This window comes from Ranitomeya imitator, chromosome 1, assembly GCF_032444005.1.
Source record: "Ranitomeya imitator isolate aRanImi1 chromosome 1, aRanImi1.pri, whole genome shotgun sequence".
NCBI lineage: Eukaryota > Metazoa > Chordata > Amphibia > Anura > Dendrobatidae > Ranitomeya > Ranitomeya imitator.
The window spans coordinates 446,745,383-446,770,116 of NC_091282.1; the positions used below are offsets into that span (position 1 = coordinate 446,745,383).

At 46.4% G+C, this 24,734-nt stretch overlaps 1 protein-coding gene across 1 annotated transcript in view; it reads left to right on the forward strand.

The window, feature by feature from the left end:
• Positions 1-1,794: 1,794 nt before the first annotated feature.
• RCL1 (RNA terminal phosphate cyclase like 1) overlaps positions 1,795-24,734 on the forward strand; it is a 60,867-nt gene continuing 37,927 nt past the window's right edge. The window contains exons 1-2 of the mRNA XM_069764243.1: positions 1,795-2,011; positions 13,633-13,704. Coding sequence (XP_069620344.1) covers positions 1,876-2,011; positions 13,633-13,704 — 208 coding nt within the window. The 5' untranslated portion in view covers positions 1,795-1,875. The remainder of the gene's footprint in view (positions 2,012-13,632; positions 13,705-24,734) is intronic.

A 24,734-nucleotide genomic window follows, 5' to 3' on the forward strand; every position in this document is an offset into this window, starting at 1 on the left:
AGCTGAGTGTGTTCCACAGCGACCCCGACAGCGCCGTTTCGCCTACCGGCTTCCTCAACAAGGGGGGCGTATTATGCCTCATTTGCATACGTTATGATTCTGCTGTGTGTTGTTCCTAGCGTTTGTTTTTATGTTAGAATTTTTCTGCTATTGAATATTTTTAATTATTGTTAATAAATAATATTTTTTATTCTATGTATTTTGTCATTTGCCTCTTAATTCCTATCATATGAAGTGATGGGAAATCAGAGTAGAACGGAGCAGAACCGCAGGAGTGCGGAACAGAGGTAAAGCTGGAAGAGAGCAGAGCACAGGCAAAGTCACAAGAGCCGCAATACTGTGGAGCATAAGCAAACAGAGAGGACACAAGGAAAGACACAGCAGGGAAAGAAGCCACAGACAGGGAGACAGAAGTAGGACAAAGTTCAGACAAGGTACAAGAACAAAGACACAGGAACCAGGATATTCTGCCTCCTGCAGGGCAGACAACAAGATCAAGGTAAGGCTAGAACAGAAACACTGAGACCAGTATATACAGCCTCCTGGAGGGCAGATTGACAAGATCAAGGCAAAGCTAGGAGTAGAACCTCCTGAGAAGGAGGAACACAGAGCAAGGTCTGGCAACTCAGAAGCAAAAGACTAACTGAGTTAACACATTGCACAGGCACAGTCCACAGGGTGGAGCTGCCCTAAATACTGGAGGCCTCTTGGTAATTGGTCAGGAACAGATTAGACAGGTGCACCTTGATTCCATAAGAACCAGAGAGTTCAGGCGCCGGCCCTCTATACACACAGCCAGGAAGCAATCAGAGAGCAGAGGCACAGAATATGGAGCTTTCAACAGACAGAACACAACATGATATGGAGCAGTGAGTAAGATGGTGTGGGAGGGATGGAAGGCCATGTAGTGATGCCAGCAGAGTTGTTACAACATGCTGCGTATTTTTCCGCATGTGTTTTTTTTTGCGGAAAAATCTGCAACATGCACAAAAATTGCGGAATGCACTGGAAATGATGGGATGCATAATGTATGCGTTTTTCATGCATTTTTGCCGTGGAATACCGCCGAAAAAACACAAAAAATCCGCGAATAATCCAGAACGTGTGCACATACCCTTAGGCTATGTGCACACGTTCAGGATTTCTTGCAGAAATTTCCTGAGCAAAACCGGACATTTTCTGCAAGAAATCCACATGCGTTTTTGACGCGTTTCTTTCAGGAGCTTCCCAATGCATTAAATAGCGGGAAAAACGCTAAAAATCCGCAAAATTAATGAACATGCTGCGTTTTTTACCGCGATGCGGTTTTTTTTTCGCGGAAAGAAAATGCATCATGTGGACAAAAATTTGCATAATGCATTCTAAATGATGGGATGCATAATGTATGCGTTTTTTTTAGCGACGCAACGTGTGCACACGGCCTTATACGTTTCCTGTGGTTGTTCCTCTCCTGGCTTTGGCTTCGAACTCCTGAGGTAAAAAGCGCACCAAACACTGATCGTGACCAGTGGGGTCTGGACAGCACAAGTCCATATTTCACTCCTCTTACGGTCTGAATTATTTGGGGGTCTGGTCTGGGGTATATTTGTGCTGCTCCAGAGGTTGTGACGAGTCCGAATAAGAAACCAACTTCAGCCTCGTTGTGTACAGGAGGAATGGCCGGGCTGGGAATGTGACGACTTAAAAATGTTGTCTGTCAAGCAGTTGTAAATAAAGTTTTTATAAGAACAAAAAACCCCTTCTGTTTGTGTAGCGTGTTCGCTCCACCCCTTTCACATGACCTGTGACCTCAGTCTCTGCGCTCCTCCATCCGACTTCCCGTTCCAAACCACGTGTGCTGCTGTGGCTGCTGCACCTCGTCCAGGCGGAGGCGGCATGGCGGCTGAGGGGCACTGCCTGCGCTTCGAGGGCTGCAACTTCTTCAGGCAGCGGCTGGTGCTGTCCACCCTGAGCGGGAGGCCGGTGAGAATCCAGGGCATCCGGGTGAAGGACGAGAGCCCGGGAATAAGGGGTAAGGTGCCGCCTGGGTCTGGTCCCCCGCTAATAGGTTACACCGCAAGCCTCATCCCTTTAAGACATGCCTGGTATCTGTTGTTCCCTGGTATCAGCCATGTGATGCTGACGAGATGGGGATTCCTCTGCCATATGAGTACCCGCCATAACTAGAGTTGTGGATCAGCCTGCAGTTTACAGCTGCCATCTGCTGTTCTCTGGTATCAGCCATGTGTGGCTAGGCACAGGCTGACTGTGGGAATGCTGTAGTAAAGTCTATAGCTAGAGGTGTTCTCACCCTGTAGTGTCTGGTTGTTGTTCTCTGGTATCAGCCATGTGTGGCTAGGCACAGGCTGACTGTGGGAATGCTGTAGTAAAGTCTATAGCTAGAGGTGTTCTCACCCTGTAGTGTCTGGCTGTTGTTCTCTGGTATCAGCCATGTGTGGCTAGGCACAAGCTGTGGGAATGCTGTAGTAAAGTCTATAGCTAGAGGTGTTCTCACCCTGTAGTGTCTGGTTGTTGTTCTCTGGTATCAGCCATGTGAGGCTAGGCACAGGCTGACTGTGGGAATGCTGTAGTAAAGTCTATAGCTGGAGGTGTTCTCACCCTGTAGTGTCTGGCTGCTGTTCTCTGGTATCAGCCATGTGTGGCTAGGCACAAGCTGTGGGAATGCTGTAGTAAAGTCTATAGCTAGAGGTGTTCTCACCCTGTAGTGTCTGGTTGTTGTTCTCTGGTATCAGCCATGTGTGGCTAGGCACAAGCTGTGGGAATGCTGTAGTAAAGTCTATAGCTAGAGGTGTTCTCACCCTGTAGTGTCTGGTTGTTGTTCTCTGGTATCAGCCATGTGTGGCTAGGCACAGGCTGTGGGAATGCTGTAGTAAAGTCTATAGCTAGAGGTGTTCTCACCCTGTAGTGTCTGGCTGCTGTTCTCTGGTATCAGCCATGTGTGGCTAGGCACAAGCTGTGGGAATGCTGTAGTAAAGTCTATAGCTAGAGGTGTTCTCACCCTGTAGTGTCTGGTTGTTGTTCTCTGGTATCAGCCATGTGTGGCTAGGCACAGGCTGTGGGAATGCTGTAGTAAAGTCTATAGCTAGAGGTGTTCTCACCCTGTAGTGTCTGGCTGCTGTTCTCTGGTATCAGCCATGTGTGGCTAGGCACAAGCTGTGGGAATGCTGTAGTAAAGTCTATAGCTAGAGGTGTTCTCACCCTGTAGTGTCTGGTTGTTGTTCTCTGGTATCAGCCATGTGTGGCTAGGCACAGGCTGTGGGAATGCTGTAGTAAAGTCTATAGCTAGAGGTGTTCTCACCCTGTAGTGTCTGGTTGTTGTTCTCTGGTATCAGCCATGTGAGGCTAGGCACAGGCTGACTGTGGGAATGCTGTAGTAAAGTCTATAGCTAGAGGTGTTCTCACCCTGTAGTGTCTGGCTGCTGTTCTCTGGTATCAGCCATGTGTGGCTAGGCACAAGCTGTGGGAATGCTGTAGTAAAGTCTATAGCTAGAGGTGTTCTCACCCTGTAGTGTCTGGCTGCTGTTCTTTGGTATCAGCCATGTGTGGCTAGGCACAGGCTGTGGGAATGCTGTAGTAAAGTCTATAGCTAGAGGTGTTCTCACCCTGTAGTGTCTGGTTGTTGTTCTCTGGTATCAGCCATGTGTGGCTAGGCACAAGCTGTGGGAATGCTGTAGTAAAGTCTATAGCTAGAGGTGTTCTCACCCTGTAGTGTCTGGTTGTTGTTCTCTGGTATCAGCCATGTGTGGCTAGGCACAGGCTGTGGGAATGCTGTAGTAAAGTCTATAGCTAGAGGTGTTCTCACCCTGTAGTGTCTGGCTGCTGTTCTCTGGTATCAGCCATGTGTGGCTAGGCACAAGCTGTGGGAATGCTGTAGTAAAGTCTATAGCTAGAGGTGTTCTCACCCTGTAGTGTCTGGTTGTTGTTCTCTGGTATCAGCCATGTGTGGCTAGGCACAGGCTGTGGGAATGCTGTAGTAAAGTCTATAGCTAGAGGTGTTCTCACCCTGTAGTGTCTGGCTGCTGTTCTCTGGTATCAGCCATGTGTGGCTAGGCACAAGCTGTGGGAATGCTGTAGTAAAGTCTATAGCTAGAGGTGTTCTCACCCTGTAGTGTCTGGTTGTTGTTCTCTGGTATCAGCCATGTGTGGCTAGGCACAGGCTGTGGGAATGCTGTAGTAAAGTCTATAGCTAGAGGTGTTCTCACCCTGTAGTGTCTGGTTGTTGTTCTCTGGTATCAGCCATGTGAGGCTAGGCACAGGCTGACTGTGGGAATGCTGTAGTAAAGTCTATAGCTAGAGGTGTTCTCACCCTGTAGTGTCTGGCTGCTGTTCTCTGGTATCAGCCATGTGTGGCTAGGCACAAGCTGTGGGAATGCTGTAGTAAAGTCTATAGCTAGAGGTGTTCTCACCCTGTAGTGTCTGGCTGCTGTTCTTTGGTATCAGCCATGTGTGGCTAGGCACAGGCTGTGGGAATGCTGTAGTAAAGTCTATAGCTAGAGGTGTTCTCACCCTGTAGTGTCTGGTTGTTGTTCTCTGGTATCAGCCATGTGTGGCTAGGCACAAGCTGACTGGGAATGCTGTAGTAAAGTCTATAGCTAGAGGTGTTCTCACCCTGTAGTGTCTGGCTGCTGTTCTCTGGTATCAGCCATGTGTGGCTAGGCACAGGCTGTGGGAATGCTGTAGTAAAGTCTATAGCTAGAGGTGTTCTCACCCTGTAGTGTCTGGTTGTTGTTCTCTGGTATCAGCCATGTGTGGCTAGGCACAAGCTGTGGGAATGCTGTAGTAAAGTCTATAGCTAGAGGTGTTCTCACCCTGTAGTGTCTGGTTGTTGTTCTCTGGTATCAGCCATGTGTGGCTAGGCACAAGCTGTGGGAATGCTGTAGTAAAGTCTATAGCTAGAGGTGTTCTCACCCTGTAGTGTCTGGTTGTTGTTCTCTGGTATCAGCCATGTGTGGCTAGGCACAAGCTGACTGTGGGAATGCTGTAGTAAAGTCTATAGCTAGAGGTGTTCTCACCCTGTAGTGTCTGGTTGTTGTTCTCTGGTATCAGCCATGTGTGGCTAGGCACAAGCTGTGGGAATGCTGTAGTAAAGTCTATAGCTAGAGGTGTTCTCACCCTGTAGTGTCTGGCTGCTGTTCTCTGGTATCAGCCATGTGTGGCTAGGCACAGGCTGTGGGAATGCTGTAGTAAAGTCTATAGCTAGAGGTGTTCTCACCCTGTAGTGTCTGGTTGTTGTTCTCTGGTATCAGCCATGTGAGGCTAGGCACAAGCTGACTGGGAATGCTGTAGTAAAGTCTATAGCTAGAGGTGTTCTCACCCTGTAGTGTCTGGTTGTTGTTCTCTGGTATCAGCCATGTGTGGCTAGGCACAGGCTGTGGGAATGCTGTAGTAAAGTCTATAGCTAGAGGTGTTCTCACCCTGTAGTGTCTGGTTGTTGTTCTCTGGTATCAGCCATGTGTGGCTAGGCACAAGCTGACTGGGAATGCTGTAGTAAAGTCTATAGCTAGAGGTGTTCTCACCCTGTAGTATCTGGTTGTTGTTCTCTGGTATCAGCCATGTGTGGCTAGGCACAGGCTGTGGGAATGCTGTAGTAAAGTCTATAGCTAGAGGTGTTCTCACCCTGTAGTGTCTGGTTGTTGTTCTCTGGTATCAGCCATGTGAGGCTAGGCACAAGCTGACTGGGAATGCTGTAGTAAAGTCTATAGCTAGAGGTGTTCTCACCCTGTAGTGTCTGGTTGTTGTTCTCTGGTATCAGCCATGTGTGGCTAGGCACAGGCTGTGGGAATGCTGTAGTAAAGTCTATAGCTAGAGGTGTTCTCACCCTGTAGTGTCTGGTTGTTGTTCTCTGGTATCAGCCATGTGTGGCTAGGCACAAGCTGACTGGGAATGCTGTAGTAAAGTCTATAGCTAGAGGTGTTCTCACCCTGTAGTATCTGGTTGTTGTTCTCTGGTATCAGCCATGTGTGGCTAGGCACAAGCTGACTGGGAATGCTGTAGTAAAGTCTATAGCTAGAGGTGTTCTCACCCTGTAGTGTCTGGTTGTTGTTCTCTGGTATCAGCCATGTGTGGCTAGACACAGGCTGTGGGAATGCTGTAGTAAAGTCTATAGCTAGAGGTGTTCTCACCCTGTAGTGTCTGGTTGTTGTTCTCTGGTATCAGCCATGTGTGGCTAGGCACAGGCTGTGGGAATGCTGTAGTAAAGTCTATAGCTAGAGGTGTTCTCACCCTGTAGTGTCTGGTTGTTGTTCTCTGGTATCAGCCATGTGTGGCTAGGCACAAGCTGACTGTGGGAATGCTGTAGTAAAGTCTATAGCTAGAGGTGTTCTCACCCTGTAGTGTCTGGTTGTTGTTCTCTGGTATCAGCCATGTGTGGCTAGGCACAGGCTGTGGGAATGCTGTAGTAAAGTCTATAGCTAGAGGTGTTCTCACCCTGTAGTATCTGGTTGTTGTTCTCTGGTATCAGCCATGTGTGGCTAGGCACAAGCTGACTGGGAATGCTGTAGTAAAGTCTATAGCTAGAGGTGTTCTCACCCTGTAGTGTCTGGTTGTTGTTCTCTGGTATCAGCCATGTGTGGCTAGGCACAGGCTGTGGGAATGCTGTAGTAAAGTCTATAGCTAGAGGTGTTCTCACCCTGTAGTATCTGGTTGTTGTTCTCTGGTATCAGCCATGTGTGGCTAGGCACAAGCTGACTGGGAATGCTGTAGTAAAGTCTATAGCTAGAGGTGTTCTCACCCTGTAGTGTCTGGTTGCTGTTCTCTGGTATCAGCCATGTGTGGCTAGGCACAAGCTGACTGGGAATGCTGTAGTAAAGTCTATAGCTAGAGGTGTTCTCACCCTGTAGTGTCTGGTTGTTGTTCTCTGGTATCAGCCATGTGTGGCTAGGCACAGGCTGTGGGAATGCTGTAGTAAAGTCTATAGCTAGAGGTGTTCTCACCCTGTAGTGTCTGGTTGTTGTTCTCTGGTATCAGCCATGTGTGGCTAGGCACAGGCTGTGGGAATGCTGTAGTAAAGTCTATAGCTAGAGGTGTTCTCACCCTGTAGTGTCTGGTTGTTGTTCTCTGGTATCAGCCATGTGTGGCTAGGCACAAGCTGACTGTGGGAATGCTGTAGTAAAGTCTATAGCTAGAGGTGTTCTCACCCTGTAGTGTCTGGTTGTTGTTCTCTGGTATCAGCCATGTGTGGCTAGGCACAGGCTGTGGGAATGCTGTAGTAAAGTCTATAGCTAGAGGTGTTCTCACCCTGTAGTGTCTGGTTGTTGTTCTCTGGTATCAGCCATGTGTGGCTAGGCACAGGCTGTGGGAATGCTGTAGTAAAGTCTATAGCTAGAGGTGTTCTCACCCTGTAGTGTCTGGCTGCTGTTCTCTGGTATCAGCCATGTGTGGCTAGGCACAAGCTGTGGGAATGCTGTAGTAAAGTCTATAGCTAGAGGTGTTCTCACCCTGTAGTGTCTGGCTGCTGTTCTCTGGTATCAGCCATGTGTGGCTAGGCACAAGCTGTGGGAATGCTGTAGTAAAGTCTATAGCTAGAGGTGTTCTCACCCTGTAGTGTCTGGTTGTTGTTCTCTGGTATCAGCCATGTGTGGCTAGGCACAGGCTGTGGGAATGCTGTAGTAAAGTCTATAGCTAGAGGTGTTCTCACCCTGTAGTGTCTGGTTGTTGTTCTCTGGTATCAGCCATGTGTGGCTAGGCACAGGCTGACTGTGGGAATGCTGTAGTAAAGTCTATAGCTAGAGGTGTTCTCACCCTGTAGTGTCTGGTTGTTGTTCTCTGGTATCAGCCATGTGTGGCTAGGCACAAGCTGTGGGAATGCTGTAGTAAAGTCTATAGCTAGAGGTGTTCTCACCCTGTAGTGTCTGGTTGTTGTTCTCTGGTATCAGCCATGTGTGGCTAGGCACAGGCTGTGGGAATGCTGTAGTAAAGTCTATAGCTAGAGGTGTTCTCACCCTGTAGTGTCTGGCTGCTGTTCTCTGGTATCAGCCATGTGTGGCTAGGCACAAGCTGTGGGAATGCTGTAGTAAAGTCTATAGCTAGAGGTGTTCTCACCCTGTAGTGTCTGGTTGTTGTTCTCTGGTATCAGCCATGTGTGGCTAGGCACAGGCTGTGGGAATGCTGTAGTAAAGTCTATAGCTAGAGGTGTTCTCACCCTGTAGTGTCTGGCTGCTGTTCTCTGGTATCAGCCATGTGTGGCTAGGCACAAGCTGTGGGAATGCTGTAGTAAAGTCTATAGCTAGAGGTGTTCTCACCCTGTAGTGTCTGGTTGTTGTTCTCTGGTATCAGCCATGTGTGGCTAGGCACAGGCTGTGGGAATGCTGTAGTAAAGTCTATAGCTAGAGGTGTTCTCGCCCTGTAGTGTCTGGTTGTTGTTCTCTGGTATCAGCCATGTGAGGCTAGGCACAGGCTGACTGTGGGAATGCTGTAGTAAAGTCTATAGCTAGAGGTGTTCTCACCCTGTAGTGTCTGGCTGCTGTTCTCTGGTATCAGCCATGTGTGGCTAGGCACAAGCTGTGGGAATGCTGTAGTAAAGTCTATAGCTAGAGGTGTTCTCACCCTGTAGTGTCTGGCTGCTGTTCTTTGGTATCAGCCATGTGTGGCTAGGCACAGGCTGTGGGAATGCTGTAGTAAAGTCTATAGCTAGAGGTGTTCTCACCCTGTAGTGTCTGGTTGTTGTTCTCTGGTATCAGCCATGTGTGGCTAGGCACAAGCTGACTGGGAATGCTGTAGTAAAGTCTATAGCTAGAGGTGTTCTCACCCTGTAGTGTCTGGCTGCTGTTCTCTGGTATCAGCCATGTGTGGCTAGGCACAGGCTGACTGTGGGAATGCTGTAGTAAAGTCTATAGCTAGAGGTGTTCTCACCCTGTAGTGTCTGGTTGTTGTTCTCTGGTATCAGCCATGTGAGGCTAGGCACAAGCTGACTGGGAATGCTGTAGTAAAGTCTATAGCTAGAGGTGTTCTCACCCTGTAGTGTCTGGCTGCTGTTCTCTGGTATCAGCCATGTGAGGCTAGGCACAGGCTGTGGGAATGCTGTAGTAAAGTCTATAGCTAGAGGTGTTCTCTCCCTGTAGTGTCTGGCTGCTGTTCTCTGGTATCAGCCATGTGTGGCTAGGCACAGGCTGACTGTGGGAATGCTGTAGTAAAGTCTATAGCTAGAGGTGTTCTCACTCTGTAGTGTCTGGCTGCTGTTCTCTGGTATCAGCCATGTGTGGCTAGGCACAGGCTGTGGGAATGCTGTAGTAAAGTCTATAGCTAGAGGTGTTCTCACCCTGTAGTGTCTGGCTGCTGTTCTCTGGTATCAGCCATGTGTGGCTAGGCACAAGCTGACTGGGAATGCTGTAGTAAAGTCTATAGCTAGAGGTGTTCTCACCCTGTAGTGTCTGGCTGCTGTTCTCTGGTATCAGCCATGTGAGGCTAGGCACAGGCTGTGGGAATGCTGTAGTAAAGTCTATAGCTAGAGGTGTTCTCACCCTGTAGTGTCTGGTTGTTGTTCTCTGGTATCAGCCATGTGAGGCTAGGCACAGGCTGTGGGAATGCTGTAGTAAAGTCTATAGCTAGAGGTGTTCTCTCCCTGTAGTGTCTGGCTGCTGTTCTCTGGTATCAGCCATGTGTGGCTAGGCACATGCTGACTGTGGGAATGCTGTAGTAAAGTCTATAGCTAGAGGTGTTCTCACCCTGTAGTGTCTGGCTGCTGTTCTCTGGTATCAGCCATGTGTGGCTAGGCACAGGCTGTGGGAATGCTGTAGTAAAGTCTATAGCTAGAGGTGTTCTCACCCTGTAGTGTCTGGCTGCTGTTCTCTGGTATCAGCCATGTGTGGCTAGGCACAGGCTGTGGGAATGCTGTAGTAAAGTCTATAGCTAGAGGTGTTCTCACCCTGTAGTGTCTGGTTGTTGTTCTCTGGTATCAGCCATGTGTGGCTAGGCACAGGCAGACTGGGAATGCTGTAGTAAAGTCTATAGCTAGAGGTGTTCTCACCCTGTAGTGTCTGGCTGCTGTTCTCTGGTATCAGCCATGTGTGGCTAGGCACAGGCTGACTGTGGGAATGCTGTAGTAAAGTCTGTTATGATCCGGTGACCTAGGAACTGCATGAGAACTTTCACTGGAGAAAGTGGCCACTGTACTGACCGCAATCCTGAACTTAACACCGCAACTAGAAGTAGCCGTGAAGTGTACCTAACACATCTAGACACCTCGTCACAGCCGGAGAACTAAATACCCCTAAAGATGGAAATAGGAATACTATCTTGCCTCAGAGAAAATCCCCAAAGGATAGACAGCCCCCCACAAATATTGGCGGTGAGTCGGAGAGGAAAAAACATACACAGGCAGAAAAACAGGATTAGCACAGGAGGCCACTCTAGCTAGATAGGACAGGATAGGACAGAGTTCTGTGCGGTCAGTAAAACACCCTTCAAAACATCCACAGCAGAATATACCAAAACTTCCTGCATCTACTAAAAGATGCAGGAGCGTATATCTGCAACTCCAGTGAATCCTACAATCAGAGCAGGAATAAAACTGAAACAAGCACACCGGCAGTGTGCCACAGAAACAAAAACCAAACACTTATCTTTGCTGAAATGGCAGCGAGCAGGAGAAGCCAGAAAGTGATCCAACACTTCACAAGAAACATTGACAACTGGCAGGGACTAAAGAGTCCAGCAAATCTAAATACCCCAGTCAGCCTTGCAATTAGCAGATACACCTGTCCAATCCTGCAGTCCAGGCACAACTGCATTACCATCTACAACCACAGGAGGGAGCCCAAAAGCAGAATTCACAACAAAAGTCTATAGCTAGAGGTTTTCTCACCCTGTAGTGTCTGGTTGTTGTTCTCTGGTATCAGCCATGTGTGGCTAGGCACAGGCTGACTGTGGGAATGCTGTAGTAAAGTCTATAGCTAGAGGTTTTCTCACCCTGTAGCATCTGGCTGTTGTTCTCTGGCATCAGCCATGTGTGGCTAGGCACAAGCTGACCGTGGGAATGCTGTAGTAAAGTCTATAGCTTGAGGTGTTCTCACCCTGTAGTGTCTGGCTGCTGTTCTCTGGTATCAGCCATGTGTGGCTAGGCACAGGCTGACTGTGGGAATGCTGTAGTAAAGTCTATAGCTTGAGGTGTTCTCACCCTGTAGTGTCTGGCTGCTGTTCTCTGGTATCAGCCATGTGAGGCTAGGCACAGGCTGACTGTGTCCAGTCAGACTCTCCCTCGGTTGATAAGAAGGCGACAGACGCCAGCCGCACATTAGCGAGTGATCACTCCTGAGGTGTAGACCTGAGCTATAGAGTAGTGAGTCAGCACTGATCATGGAGGCAGCGATATCCCCTCGCATATCTCCAGCTCGGCTTGCTAGACGTTCTTCGCCTGTGATCCAGGCTTATATCTAGCATTTCTTAAGGTACCGTCACACTCAGCGACGCTGCAGCGATATAGACAACAAGCCGATCGCTGGAGCGTCGCTGTTTAGGTCGCTGTAGAGACGTCAAACACAGCAACTCCAGAACGATGCAGGAGCGATCCAGTGACGTAACGGCGACTCACTTCTCGTTGTAGCTGGTTGTTGGCTCCATGTAAAACATTGCTGGCATCGTTGCTTTTGCTGTCAAACACGACGATACACGCCGACCTGACGACCAAATAAAGTTCCGGACTTCTAGCTCGGACCAGCGATGGCACAGCGGGATCCTGATCGCTGCTGCGTGTCAAACACAACGAGATCGCTATCCAGGACGCTGCAACGTCACTGATCGTTGTCGTTCTCGTTGTAAAGTTGCTCAGTGTGAAGGTACCTTTACTAGTGCAGGCGAGAATGCCTGAATATCAATCATACTGTTATACCCGCTCAGTGACGGGAGACTCCGCTGTCATATCCGGTACATGTACATGGTGGATGAGACGACATTTGAGCCACAATCATGCCATTAGTGCCATTAGCAGTCAGTGACATTGCCTCATGGGGAAAGTCTATTACAGTAATATACTTAGTCACATCAAACGTTTGTCTGCCAATATCCACCTCCATCATTTTTAGGCCATGTTCACACTGCGTCATGGGGTCCTGTCTGAATCTTAAAAAGAGTCACGCAGAGCCCTTCACAGTGCTACATTATTTTGCCAGACATTGCCAGAAAAAAGCCCAAGTATTGTCCATCTGAACTCATTGCAGACTATCGCTCATTTGGGGTTTTGGTCAAATTCCATTTTCTGAGAATTCAGGCAAAACTCCTGGACATGTTGTATAAACGCAGTGTGAACAGTGCCTTAAGGTACCGTCACACATAGCGACGCTGCAGCGATACCGACAACGATCCGGATCGCTGCAGCGTCGCTGTTTGGTCGCTGGAGAGCTGTCACACAGACAGCTCTCCAGCGACCAACGATCCCGAGGTCCCCGGTAACCAGGGTAAACATCGGGTAACTAAGCGCAGGGCAGTAAAAAGTAAAAAAACAAACGCTACATACTTACCTACAGCCGTCTGTCCTCGGCGCTCTGCTTCTCTGGTCTGGCTGTGAGCGCCGGGCAGCCAGAAAGCAGAGCGGTGACGTCACCGCTCTGCATTCCGGCTGACCGACGCTCACAGCCAGTGCAGGAGGAGAGCAGAGCACAGCGCTGGAGGACAGACAGCGGTAGGTAAGTATGTAGTGTTTGTTTTTTTACTTTTAGGATGGTAACCAGGGTAAACATCGGGTTATTAAGCGCGGCCCTGCGCTTAGTTACCCGATGTTTACCCTGGTTACCAGCGAAGACATCGCTGAATCGGTGTCCAGCGACGAAATAAAGTTCTGGACTTTCTTCCCCGACCAGCGATCTCCCAGCAGGATCCTGATCGCTGCTGCCTGTCACACTGGACGATATCGCTAGCGAGGACGCTGCAACGTCACGGATCGCTAGCGATATCGTCTAGTGTGACAGTACCTTTACTTGGGCTTATTCCAACACCTTATCTTTTGCATTTCACAAGCTATTTTCCTGCATCTGGACCTTGAAGGGAACTGATCACATCATTTAGGTTTCATAAATCGCCCCTCAACCCACTGGCTGCTTTCCTAGGTTTAGATTTGTCAGGTTCCCTTTAAAAGGTTTGCTAGGTAGAATATGCAATCACTTTATGATCCCGGGGGATTCGCCATCTAGAGCCCATCCAAATCCTGAGAAATGAAAGGGATGCATTGTTGGTGTAGTAGATCGCTCGAAGCTGCTTCACACGCCTGTGATATTTCTCGAGTGTGAAAAATGAGCTGAGTTTCATCAATATTTTTGACCAAATTGATGAGAATTTCGTCAGTGTGTCAATTTTTCCCATCAGTTTTCTAGGGAAATAACTGATGTTTTTATTTTCATCAAGTCTTTATCAGTTCATTACATCTGAGCATTTTCATTTTTTTTTCTCATTCGAGGAAAATGTTTTATTTATTATAATTGTTTTCCGTAACACAAACCAGACATCTGAATGAGCCCTTAAAAAGTTTATCAATCAGTAGCCGCACTTTTAGGAGAGGTATCGCCTGTGTTCGGATTTGTGTGTATTACTGCGTTCCCTATGACTTATACACGTTTCCCTCTCATGGCCATTTTTCATGGTTGAGTAGTTTTGTTTTTGTTTCATTTTCTACTGTATATCTAACTAGCATTTTCCTTATTGCAGACTTTGAGGCAAGTTTCATCAGACTGATGGATAAAATAACCAATGGAGCGAGAATAGAGATCAATCAGACTGGTGAGTGTTGTGTAACGGTCCAGGATGCAGCAGACAAGTGCCGGAGAGCTGTGATGTGCGGTTATCAGTGACTTCACATGTTTGATCCCGCACTTTGTACTGTTGTTTGGTAATTTTTTTGTTATAATGCTGACTTTTCTACAATCTGATGATGACCGGGTACTCCAGTGAGATTCTGCAGCCGTCTCCACCCCGGTTTGTCCTTCCAAGTGGCTTAAGATGGTGCTAACCGCACCCAGAATTCCTCTCGCTGCGTGTTACGAAGCCAGTGGGAAAACCTTATGAACTCTTTGAATTTGGCTTAGTTATATGTGTTTCCTTTTAGTAATGGATGCCTGTGATTGAAGCTGGAAGCCAGCGCCGAGTAATATGATGCAGAGTATGGTATACAGTGCCTGGTGCAGTTGTGCCCTATATGACATCCGGAGAACATATTTGAGTTGCGCTGAAGGGAGTTTCTCAGTATAGTAGGATTTGGTGTATAGCTTGGATAGATCAGTGCCAGGCTGCTGGGACTGATTACAAGGTTGCAGCTCTTAACCTGGTGCTGTCTTAAAAGACTGTGAATGGGGCCAAGTTGATACATGCACAGCATTGGGGAAAAGTGTGACAGATGTCAGATGAACCCTGGGAGATAAATCGCTACCAGTATGTTGCCTCCCTGTCCCCATCGAAGTACACATAAGTGGGAGATCAGAGAAGATAGCTGTGAGCTGCAACGGTTGCAATATATGCGTGACTGTGACCTAATAGGGAAGTTGTATGAAAAAGCAGAAAAATGATTAAATTAGAGCAGAGAATATTAAAAATAGGAAGTATGTAAATAAAATGGTAGTTATGATACTTATAAACCTAAAACTAAATAGTAGCCTATGCTGCTCCCAACTGGGCTGGTGGGTTGAGCAGCAGATACGATATATTCACCGAATAGGACTGCCCACTGGACTCATGCATACGGTTATACAAGGGAGACTGGCATTCACTGAATAGGACTGCCCGCTGGACTCATGCATACAGTCATACAGGGAAGACTGGCATTCACCGAATAGGACTGCCTGCTGGACTCATGAATGCAGTCATACAGGGAAGACTGGCATTCACCGAATAGGACTGCCTGCTGGACTCATGCATGCAGTCATACAGGGAAGACTGGCATTCACCGAATAGGACTGCCTGCTGGACTCATGCATACAGTCATACAGGGAAGACTGGCATTCACCGAATAGGACTGCCCACAGGACTCGTATGCACACTTCAAGGGTTTCAATGAATAAAATGCACGTTTTAGTGAAACATTTCTGTACAAAAATTCATATAAATCTGGTCAGCTCCTCCCGCTCTGTAATATACTGCTGGTAGATCAGTTACCAGTTTCAACAAAGGTTCTCTATAAGGGTGTTTGTATTCCCTAACCAGGATTGCTACATATAGGTAAAAACTATAATTGAAAGATTGACACCTATGTCTTGGAGACACTCCTGGTTTTGGTACACGTGTGAATAAAGTAAGTGTTTATAGGTAGTTGTCGTTACATTGCGTTAAAGAGGTTGTCCGCTACTTTATCATTGATGACTAGTGATGAGTGAATGTGTGTGGAGAAGGTGTTATCGGAGCATGCTCGGGTGCTGAGTGACTTCGATGTGCTTAAATAATATGTTCAAGTCTCCGCACCTGCATGCCTCGTGGCTGTTAGACAGCTGCAACACATGCAGGGATTTCCTGTTAGGAGGAGACATGCAGCCGCGGGGACTGAAACATATTTTTCAAGCACGCCGAAGACACTCGGTTAGCACGCGAGCATGTTCAGATAACCTTATCCCCCCAGCACGTTTGCTCATCACTATTGTTGAGCTATCCTCCTAGGAACTGTTCTCAGGGTGGCCGCTTGGCGAAATTGCACAGCTTACAACCTACAAAGAGATTTCTGTGGCCAAAACGGAATTTAACCCCTTAGGCCAATCATGTGTACCGAAAGAGTGCTCAGCAAGAGCAAAACTAAATTTGGGTCCATGTAATAATTACACTATGCAGTAACAGTGCACGACACTATAAATATAAGAAATCTATACCAAGGATTCCCAAAGAAAGCAAAGAGGGGTTATTATAATGAAACAGCATACTTTTATTAAACATGTATCAAAAATGAGACAGGAATACAAAAAGGGGTATAAATTGGTAAAGTACAGCTAAAGGATTATTGACACCATAGAGATGACAGTATGTGGTGCCAAAAGGTGAAAAAATAACATTAACGTGTCTCAATGGGCACAGCCGCACATAGTATCCAGGATATTAGACCAAATAGTAATCTCCAATTGGAAACATGCCATTATATAATTAGATTAACACCATCAGCTGGGGTAAAAAGAGCTGAAATCCAGATGTTATCCCACTGTGAAGGATCTCTAGTGTCTTAATAATGACCCAATGTAATACAGCAATAACGATAGTTATAAACTGGCAGTCATTTCTGTCTAAAGTTCTAGAGCAAGGCAACGGACCATAATAGCATACCTTGGGACATGGTGTTCCTTATGTGCTACTGTGTCCGTGAGACGCGCTGGCCTCGACGCGCGTTTCACCGCCTATGGCTTCGTCAGGAGGCGTGGTTAAAATGTAGGGGTCAGGGGTATATGTAAGGGAAAGTGAGGGCCAATCGGCGCACAATTGTGTGTGAAGTCCCGCCCCGTGAGGAGGTGGCTCGGCGCGCGACGCGAATGATGGGAAGGAGGACATACGTCATCACCCCCCCCCCCCCATCCCCAAGGCGACGCGTCCCGGCTCGCTCCAACATCGGGTCAGTAGAGCGCACGCGCGAAGGGCGTCTGTACCTGAATGTTTATTAGAAGGCGGCGAATCAGCGCGCTGTCGTGTGTGATGCCCCTCCCCATGAGGAGGCGGCCCGGCGCATGACGCGAATGATGGTGAGGAGGACTTACGTCATCACTCCCCGTCATCACTCCCCATCACCACGTCAATGCGTCCAGGATCACCCCGACACTAGGCCGATGCAGCGCACGCGCCTTAATCTATGTTGTTATACCTGAAAGGGTAAAGGAGTTCCTGAATATACAACAAGAGTAATGTGTCTTTGAAGTTGTCATGGCAACTGACTAATATGACAGACAATAAGTTAATATACCTGTCAGTCATGAATATTTCAAAAGATATAATATGATATACAGTTAAACCGAAGCTATATATTCTATGAAGGGGAGATTACATCAAACAATCATTACAGAAAATATATCCAAATATGAAAAGTTGCCTAGAAAATGAGTTTAACAAAATACTTATATACGTTCCACAGTAACACAAAAAAGAATAAATGTAATGCATTATGGCGAATCAATCCACCCATGGCACTAGAATCTCGGCATAATTGCCAAAAATAAATATCGAATAATCTAATTAGTGATCCCGATATCGTGGAGATCAGACATATATAAAAGGTATTCCATGCATGCCCTTAACCCCTTCATGACCCAGCCTATTTTGACCTTAAAGACCTTGCCGTTTTTTGCAATTCTGACCAGTGTCCCTTTATGAGGTAATAACTCAGGAACGCTTCAACGGATCCTAGCGGTTCTGAGATTGTTTTTTCGTGACATATTGGGCTTCATGTTAGTGGTAAATTTAGGTCAATAAATTCTGCGTTTATTTGTGATAAAAACGGAAATTTGGCGAAAATTTTGAAAATTTCGCAATTTTCACATTTTTAATTTTTATTCTGTTAAACCAGAGAGTTATGTGACACAAAATAGTTAATAAATAACATTTCCCACATGTATACTTTACATCAGAACACTTTTGGAAACAACATTTTTTTTTGCTAGGAAGTTATAAGGGTTAAAATTTGACCAGCGATTTCTCATTTTTACAACGAAATTTACAAAACCATTTTTTTTAGGGACCACCTCACATTTGAAGTCAGTTTGAGGGGTCTATATGGCTGAAAATACCCAAAAGTGACACCATTCTAAAAACTGCACCCCTCAAGGTACTCAAAACCACATTCAAGAAGTTTATGAACCCTTCAGGTACTTCACAGCAGCAGAAGCAACATGGAAGGAAAAAATGAACATTTAACTTTTTAGTCACAAAAATTATCTTTTAGCAACAATTTTTTTATTTTCCCAATGGTAAAAGGAGAAACTGAACAACGAAAGTTGTTGTCCAATTTGTCCTGAGTACACTGAAACCTCATATGTGGGGGTAAACCACTGTTTGGGCGCACGGCAGGGCTTGGAAGGGAAGGAGCGCCATTTGACTTTTTGAATGAAAAATTGGCTCTACTTTTTAGCGGACACCGTGTCACGTTTGGAGAGCCCCCGTGTGCCTAAAAATTGGAGCTCCCCCACAAGTGACCCCATTTTGGAAACTAGACGCCCCAAGGAACGTATCTAGATGCAGAGTGAGCACTTTGAACCCCCAGGTGCTTCACAAATTGATCTGTAAAAATGAAAAAGTACTTTTTTTTCACAAAAAAAATTCTTTTAGCCTCAATTTTTTCATTTTCACATGGACAACAGGATAAAATGGATCCTAAAATTTGTTGGGCAATTTCTCCTGAGTACACCAATACCTCACATGTGGGGGTAAACCACTGTTTGGGCACATGGTAAGGCTCGGAAGGGAAGGAGCGCCATTTGACTTTTTGAATGAAAAATTATTTCCATCGTTAGCGGACACCATGTCGCGTTTGGAGAGCCCCTGTGTGCCTAAACATTGGAGCTCCCCCACAAGTGACCCCATTTTGGAAACCAGACCCCCCAAGGAACTTATCTAGATGCATAGTGAGCACTTTAAACCCTCAGGTGCTTCACAAATTGATCTGTAAAAATGAAAAAGTACTTTTTTTTCACAAAAAAATTATTTTTGCCTCAATTTTTTCATTTTCACATGGGCAATAGGATAAAATGGATCATAAAAAATTTGTTGGGTAATTTCTCCCGAGTACGCCGATACCTCATATGTGGGGGTAAACCACTGTTTGGGCACACTGCAGGGCTCGGAAGGGAAGGCGTGCCATTTGACTTTTTGAATGGAAAATTAGCTCCAATTGTTAGTGGACACCATGTCGCGTTTCAAGAGCCCCTGTGTGCCTAAACATTGGAGCTCCCCCACAAGTGACCCCATTTTGGAAACTAGACCCCCCAAGGAACTTATCTAGATGCATATTGAGCACTTTAAACCCCCAGGTGCTTCACAGAAGTTTATAACGCAGAGCCATGAAAATAAAAAATAATTTTTCTTTCCTCAAAAATGATTTTTTAGCCTGGAATTTCCTATTTTGCCAAGGGTAATAGGAGAAATTGGACCCCAAATGTTGCAGTCCAGTTTGTCCTGAGTACGCTGATACCCCATATGTGGGGGTAAACCACTGTTTGGGCGCACGGCAGGGCTCGGAAGGGAAGGCACGCCATTTGGCTTTTTAAATGGAAAATTAGCTCCAATCATTAGCGGACACCATGTCACGTTTGGAGTGCCCCTGTATGCCTAAACATTGGAGATCCCCCACAAATGACCCCATTTTGGAAACTAGACCCCCAAAGGAACTAATCTATATGTGTGGTGAGGACTTTGAACCCCCAAGTGCTTCACAGAAGTTTATAACGCAGAGCCATGAAAATAAAAATAAAAAATTATTTTCTCAAAAATGATCTTGTAGCCTGCAATTTTTTATTTTCCCAAGGGTAACAGGAGAAATTTTACCCCAAAAGTTGTTGTCCAGTTTCTCCTGAGTACGCTGATACCCCATATGTGGGGGTAAACTACTGTTTGGGCACATGCCGGGGCTCGGAAGTGAAGTAGTGATGTTTTGAAATGCAGACTTTGATGGAATGCTCTGCGGGCGTCACGTTGGGTTTGCAGAGCCCCTGATGTGGCTAAACAGTAGAAACCCCCCACAAGTGACCCCATTTTGGAAACTAGACCCCGAAAGGAACTTATCTAGATGTGTGGTGAGGACTTTGAACCCCCAAGTGCTTCACAGAAGTTTATAATGCAGAGCCGTGAAAATAATAAATATGTTATCTTTCCTCAAAAATAATTATTTAGCCCAGAATTTTTTATTTTCCCAAGGGTTACAGGAGAAATTGGACCACAAAAGTTGTTGTCCAGTTTCTCCTGAGTAAGCTGATACCCCATGTGTGGGGGTAAACCACTGTTTGGGCACACGTCGGGGCTCAGAAGGGAAGTAGTGACTTTTGAAATGCAGACTTTGATGGAATGGTCTGCGGACGTCACGTTGCGTTTGCAGAGCCCCTGGTGTGCCTAAACAGTAGAAACCCCCAAGTGACCCCATTTTAGAAACTAGACCCCCCAAGGAACTTATCTAGATGTGTGGTGAGCACTTTGAACCCCCAAGTGCTTCACAGACGTTTACAACGCAGAGCCGTGAAAATAAAAAATAATTTTTCTTTCCTCAAAAATGATGTTTAAGCAAGCATTTTTTTATTTTCACAAGGGTAACAGGAGAAATTGGACCCCAGTAATTGTTGCGCAGTTTGTACTGAGTATGCTGGTACCCCATATGTGGGGGTAAACCACTGTTTGGGCACACATCGGGGCTCGGAAGTGAGGGAGCACCATTTGACTTTATGAATACAAGATTGGCTGGAATCAATGGTGGCGCCATGTTGCGTTTGGAGACCCCTGATGTGCCTAAACAGTGGTAACCCCTCAATTCTAACTCCAACACTAATCCCCCACACCCCTAACCCTAATCCCAACTGTAGCCATAACCCTAATCACAACCCTAATTCCAACCCTAACCCTAAGGCTATGTGCCCACGTTGCGGATTCGTGTGAGATTTTTCAGCATCATTTTTGAAAAATCCGCGGGTAAAGGGCACTGCGTTTTACCTGCGGATTTACCGTGGATTTCCAGTGTTTTTTGTGCGGATTTCACCTGTGGATTCCTATTGAGGAACAGGTGTAAAACGCTGCGGAATCCGCACAAAAAATTGACATGCTGCAGAAAATACAACGCAGCATTTCCGCGTGGTATTTTCCGCACCATGGGCACAGCGGATTTGGTTTTCCATAGGTTTACATGGTACTGTAAACCTGATGGAACACTGCTGCGGATCCGCAACGGCCAATCCGCTGCGGATCCGCAACCAAATCCGCACCGTGTGCACATAGCCTAATTCTAAAGGTATGTTCACACGCTGCGGAAAATGCTGCGGATCCGCAGCAGTTTCCCATGAGTTTACAGTTCAATGTAAACCTATGGGAAACAAAAATCGCTGTACACATGCTGCGGAAAAACTGCACGGAAACGCAGCGGTTTACATTCCACAGCATGTCACTTCTTTCTGCGGATTCCGCAGCGGTTTTACAACTGCTCCAATAGTAAACTGCAGTTGTAAAACCGCAGCGAAATGCGCAGAAAAACCGCGGTAAATCCGCGATAAATCCACAGCGGTTTAGCACTGCGGATTTATCAAATCCGCAGCGGAAAAATCCGCAGAGGAACAGAATACGTGTGCACATACCGAAACCCTACCCCTAACCCTACCCCTAACCCTACCCCTAACCCTACCCCTAACCCTACCCCTAACCCTACCCCTACCCTTACCCCTAACCCTACCCCTAACCCTAGTTCTTACCCCAACCTTAGTGGAAAAAAAAAAATATTATTTTTTTTTATTGTCCCTACCTATGGGGGTGACAAAGGGGGGGGGGGCATTTACTATTTTTTTTATTTTGATCACTGAGATAGGTTATATCTCAGTGATCAAAACTCACTCTGGAACGAATCTGCCGGCCGGCAGATTCGTCGGGCGCACTGCACATGCGCCCGCCATTTTGGAAGATGGCGGCGCCCAGGAAAGAAGACGAACGGATCCCGGGAGGCCAGGTAAGTATAAGGGGGGGGAGATCAGGGCACGGGGGGGTGAATCGGAGCATGGGGGGTGGATCGGAACACGGGGGGGTGGATTGGAGCACGGGGTGGGGGATCGCTGTGCAGGGGGGTGGATCGGAGCATGGGGGGGGATCGCTGTGCGGGGGGGATCGCTGTGCGGGGGGTTTGACTAGAGCACGGGGGTGTGATTGGAGCACGGGGGGAGCGGACAGGAGGACGGGGGAGCGGAGCACAGGACGGAGGGGAGCGGAACACATAAGTGTTTCCAGCCATGGCCGATGATATTGCAGCATCGGCCATGGCTGGATTGTAATATTTCACCAGTTTTTTAGGTGAAATATTACAAATCGCTCTGATTGGCAGTTTCACTTTCAACAGCCAATCAGAGCGATCGTAGCCACGGGGGGGGGGGGGGGGGTGAAGCCACCCCCCCTGGGCTAAACTACCACTCCCCCTGTCCCTGCAGGCCGGGTGAAATTGGAGTTAACCCTTTCACCTGGCCTGCAGGGACGCGATCTTTCTGTGACACAGCATATGCGTCACAGGTCGGATTGGCACCGACTTTCATGACGCATACGCTGTCACAGGTCGGGAAGGGGTTAAAATGGATAGACCATAGTTTGTTCTCCTGGGCAACTTGTCCATGAGATCTGAATAAATTATTTATATCATAACTATGGCCATATTTAGAGGGAATGCATGATAAGATTACATATAGATGGAGACAGAATACATACATGAACCATACTCTAACAGTATTACAATACGGGATTCAGGTCCATAATATTTGTCGCGATTCGTCCTTAGTCCATAAGGTTATTAAATCTTGAACCGTCTTCTCAATGTTTTCACATATAGTGTTAAATGCGACTGGTCCTCGTGAAGATATAATATGATTAATAGTGACGTATCAAGAGAATATCTAGAAATTTAAAATAAAAAGTAAATGTCTAATAGAAAGGGAAAAACAACAACCAAAACCCAGTTAAAATAACGCACAGATGGAATTTAACCCCTTCATGACCTTGGTATTTTTTCGTTTTTCCGTGTTCGTTTTTCACTCCCCTCCTTCCCAGAGCCATAACTTTTTTATTTTTCCGTCAATTTGGCCATGTGAGGGCTTATTTTTTGCGGGACGAGTTGTACTTTTGAACGACATCATTGGTTTTAGCATGTCGTGTACTAGAAAACGGGAAAAAAATTCCAAGTGCGGTGAAATTGCAAAAAAAAGTGCAATCCCACACTTGTTTTTTGTTTGGCTTTTTTGCTAGGTTCAATAAATGCTAAAACTGACCTGCCATTATGATTCTCCAGGTAAGTACGAGTTCATAGACACCTAACATGACTAGGTTGTTTTTTATCTAAGTGGTGAAAAAAAAAATTCCAAACTTTGCTACAAAAAAAAAAAAAAAAAATTGCGCCATTTTTTTCCCGATACTCGTAGTGTCACCATTTTTCGTGATCTGGGGTCGGTTGAGGGCTTATTTTTTGCGTGCCGAGATTATGTTTTTAATGATAGCATTTTGGTGCAGATACATTCTTTTGATCGCCCGTTATTGCATTTTAATGCAATGTCGCGGTGACCTAAAAAACGTAATTCTGGCGTTTCAAATTTTTTTCTCGCTACGCCGTTTAGCAATCAGGTTAATGCTTTGTTTTTAATTAATCGGGCGATTCTGAGCGCGGTGATACCAAATATGTGTAGATTTGATTTTTTATTTTTTATTTTTTTAATTGATTTATTTTGATTGGGGCGAAAGGGGGGTGATTTAAACTTTCATATTTTTTAATTTTTTTCACATTTTTTTTTTAACTTTTGCCATGCTCCAATAGCCTCCATGGGAGGCTAGAAGCAGGCACAGCACGATCGCCTCTGCTACATAGCAGCGATCTGCTGATCGCTGCTATGTAGCAGAAATGGAGGTGTGCTGTGAGCGCCGACCACAGGGTGGCGCTCACAGCTACCGGCGATCAGTAACCATAGAGGTCTCATGGACCTCTATGGTTACCATCCTGACGCATCGCCGACCCCCGATCATGTGACGGGGGTCGGCGAATGACGTCATTTCCGGCCGCCCGGCCGGAAGCGGTGGTTAAATGCCGCTGTCTGCGTTTGACAGCGGCATTTAACTAGTAAATAGGTGCGGGCAGATCGCGATTCTGCCCGCGCCTATTACGGGCACATGTCAGCTGTTCAAAACAGCCGACATGTCCCGGCTTTGATGCGGGCTCAACGCGGAGCCCTGCATCAAAGCAGGGGATCTGACCTCGGACGTACTATCTCGTCCGAGGTCAGAAAGGGGTTAAAGAAAATACTTGAAACTGATGGCTTCATTAAGGCAGCATAGTATTAACCCTCCGTCACATACAATATTCGGACTAACGAGTTCACATACAATGTGCCTGTCAGGCGCCTGCTGGAAAAATACCTATAATATCTAATGTTTGCAATTTCAGTGCTCTAAAAGTGATCAGTGACCTTCATAGGGATGTAATAAAAGAGACTACACATAATCAGTTGCAAAAAAAAACATTTACTTAACATAAAACTAATAACTATGAAATACAAACTTTTCAAAACTCCCGCCAAATAGTCCCCAGTTCGACTCTCTCAAAAAAATGTACAAAGAAAATTTTTGAACACAAACTTAATTTTAAGGTACCTTAAGTACTATTAAAAACATATTCAATCAGAAGTAGATGCTGAGGTTTCCCCAGAAAAGTCACACTTGCAGAGCAAATAGCAAGAATTACACACCATTTTTGCATGTGTCAGGCAAATTGCTTTATGACATTTGAGACATTCATAATTTGAAAGCCTTCTGGTTCCGCTTTCCGTTTGGCAGGTGGTGCATCTCCTTCTTTTGTGAGGTGCTGCAGATGGTGACTTTTCACCATCATCTTCTGGGCGGAACCTTTTGAGCTGAACTTGAAGGCGAGAGGGGATACCGATTGTTTTCACGCTTCTCCTGCGTAGCTCTCCAAGTACTAGTTCATGGGCCAATTTTTTCAGATACAATCGTCTACGGAGTGGTTCAAGCTTGTTTTCAAGATAAATTACTTGTGAATTTATACCACCCAAATTCAACATAGCAAAAAATATGACCATTGGCCAGCGTTTGATGTTTCTGCTGACGTTGAAAGTGGAGCACATCTG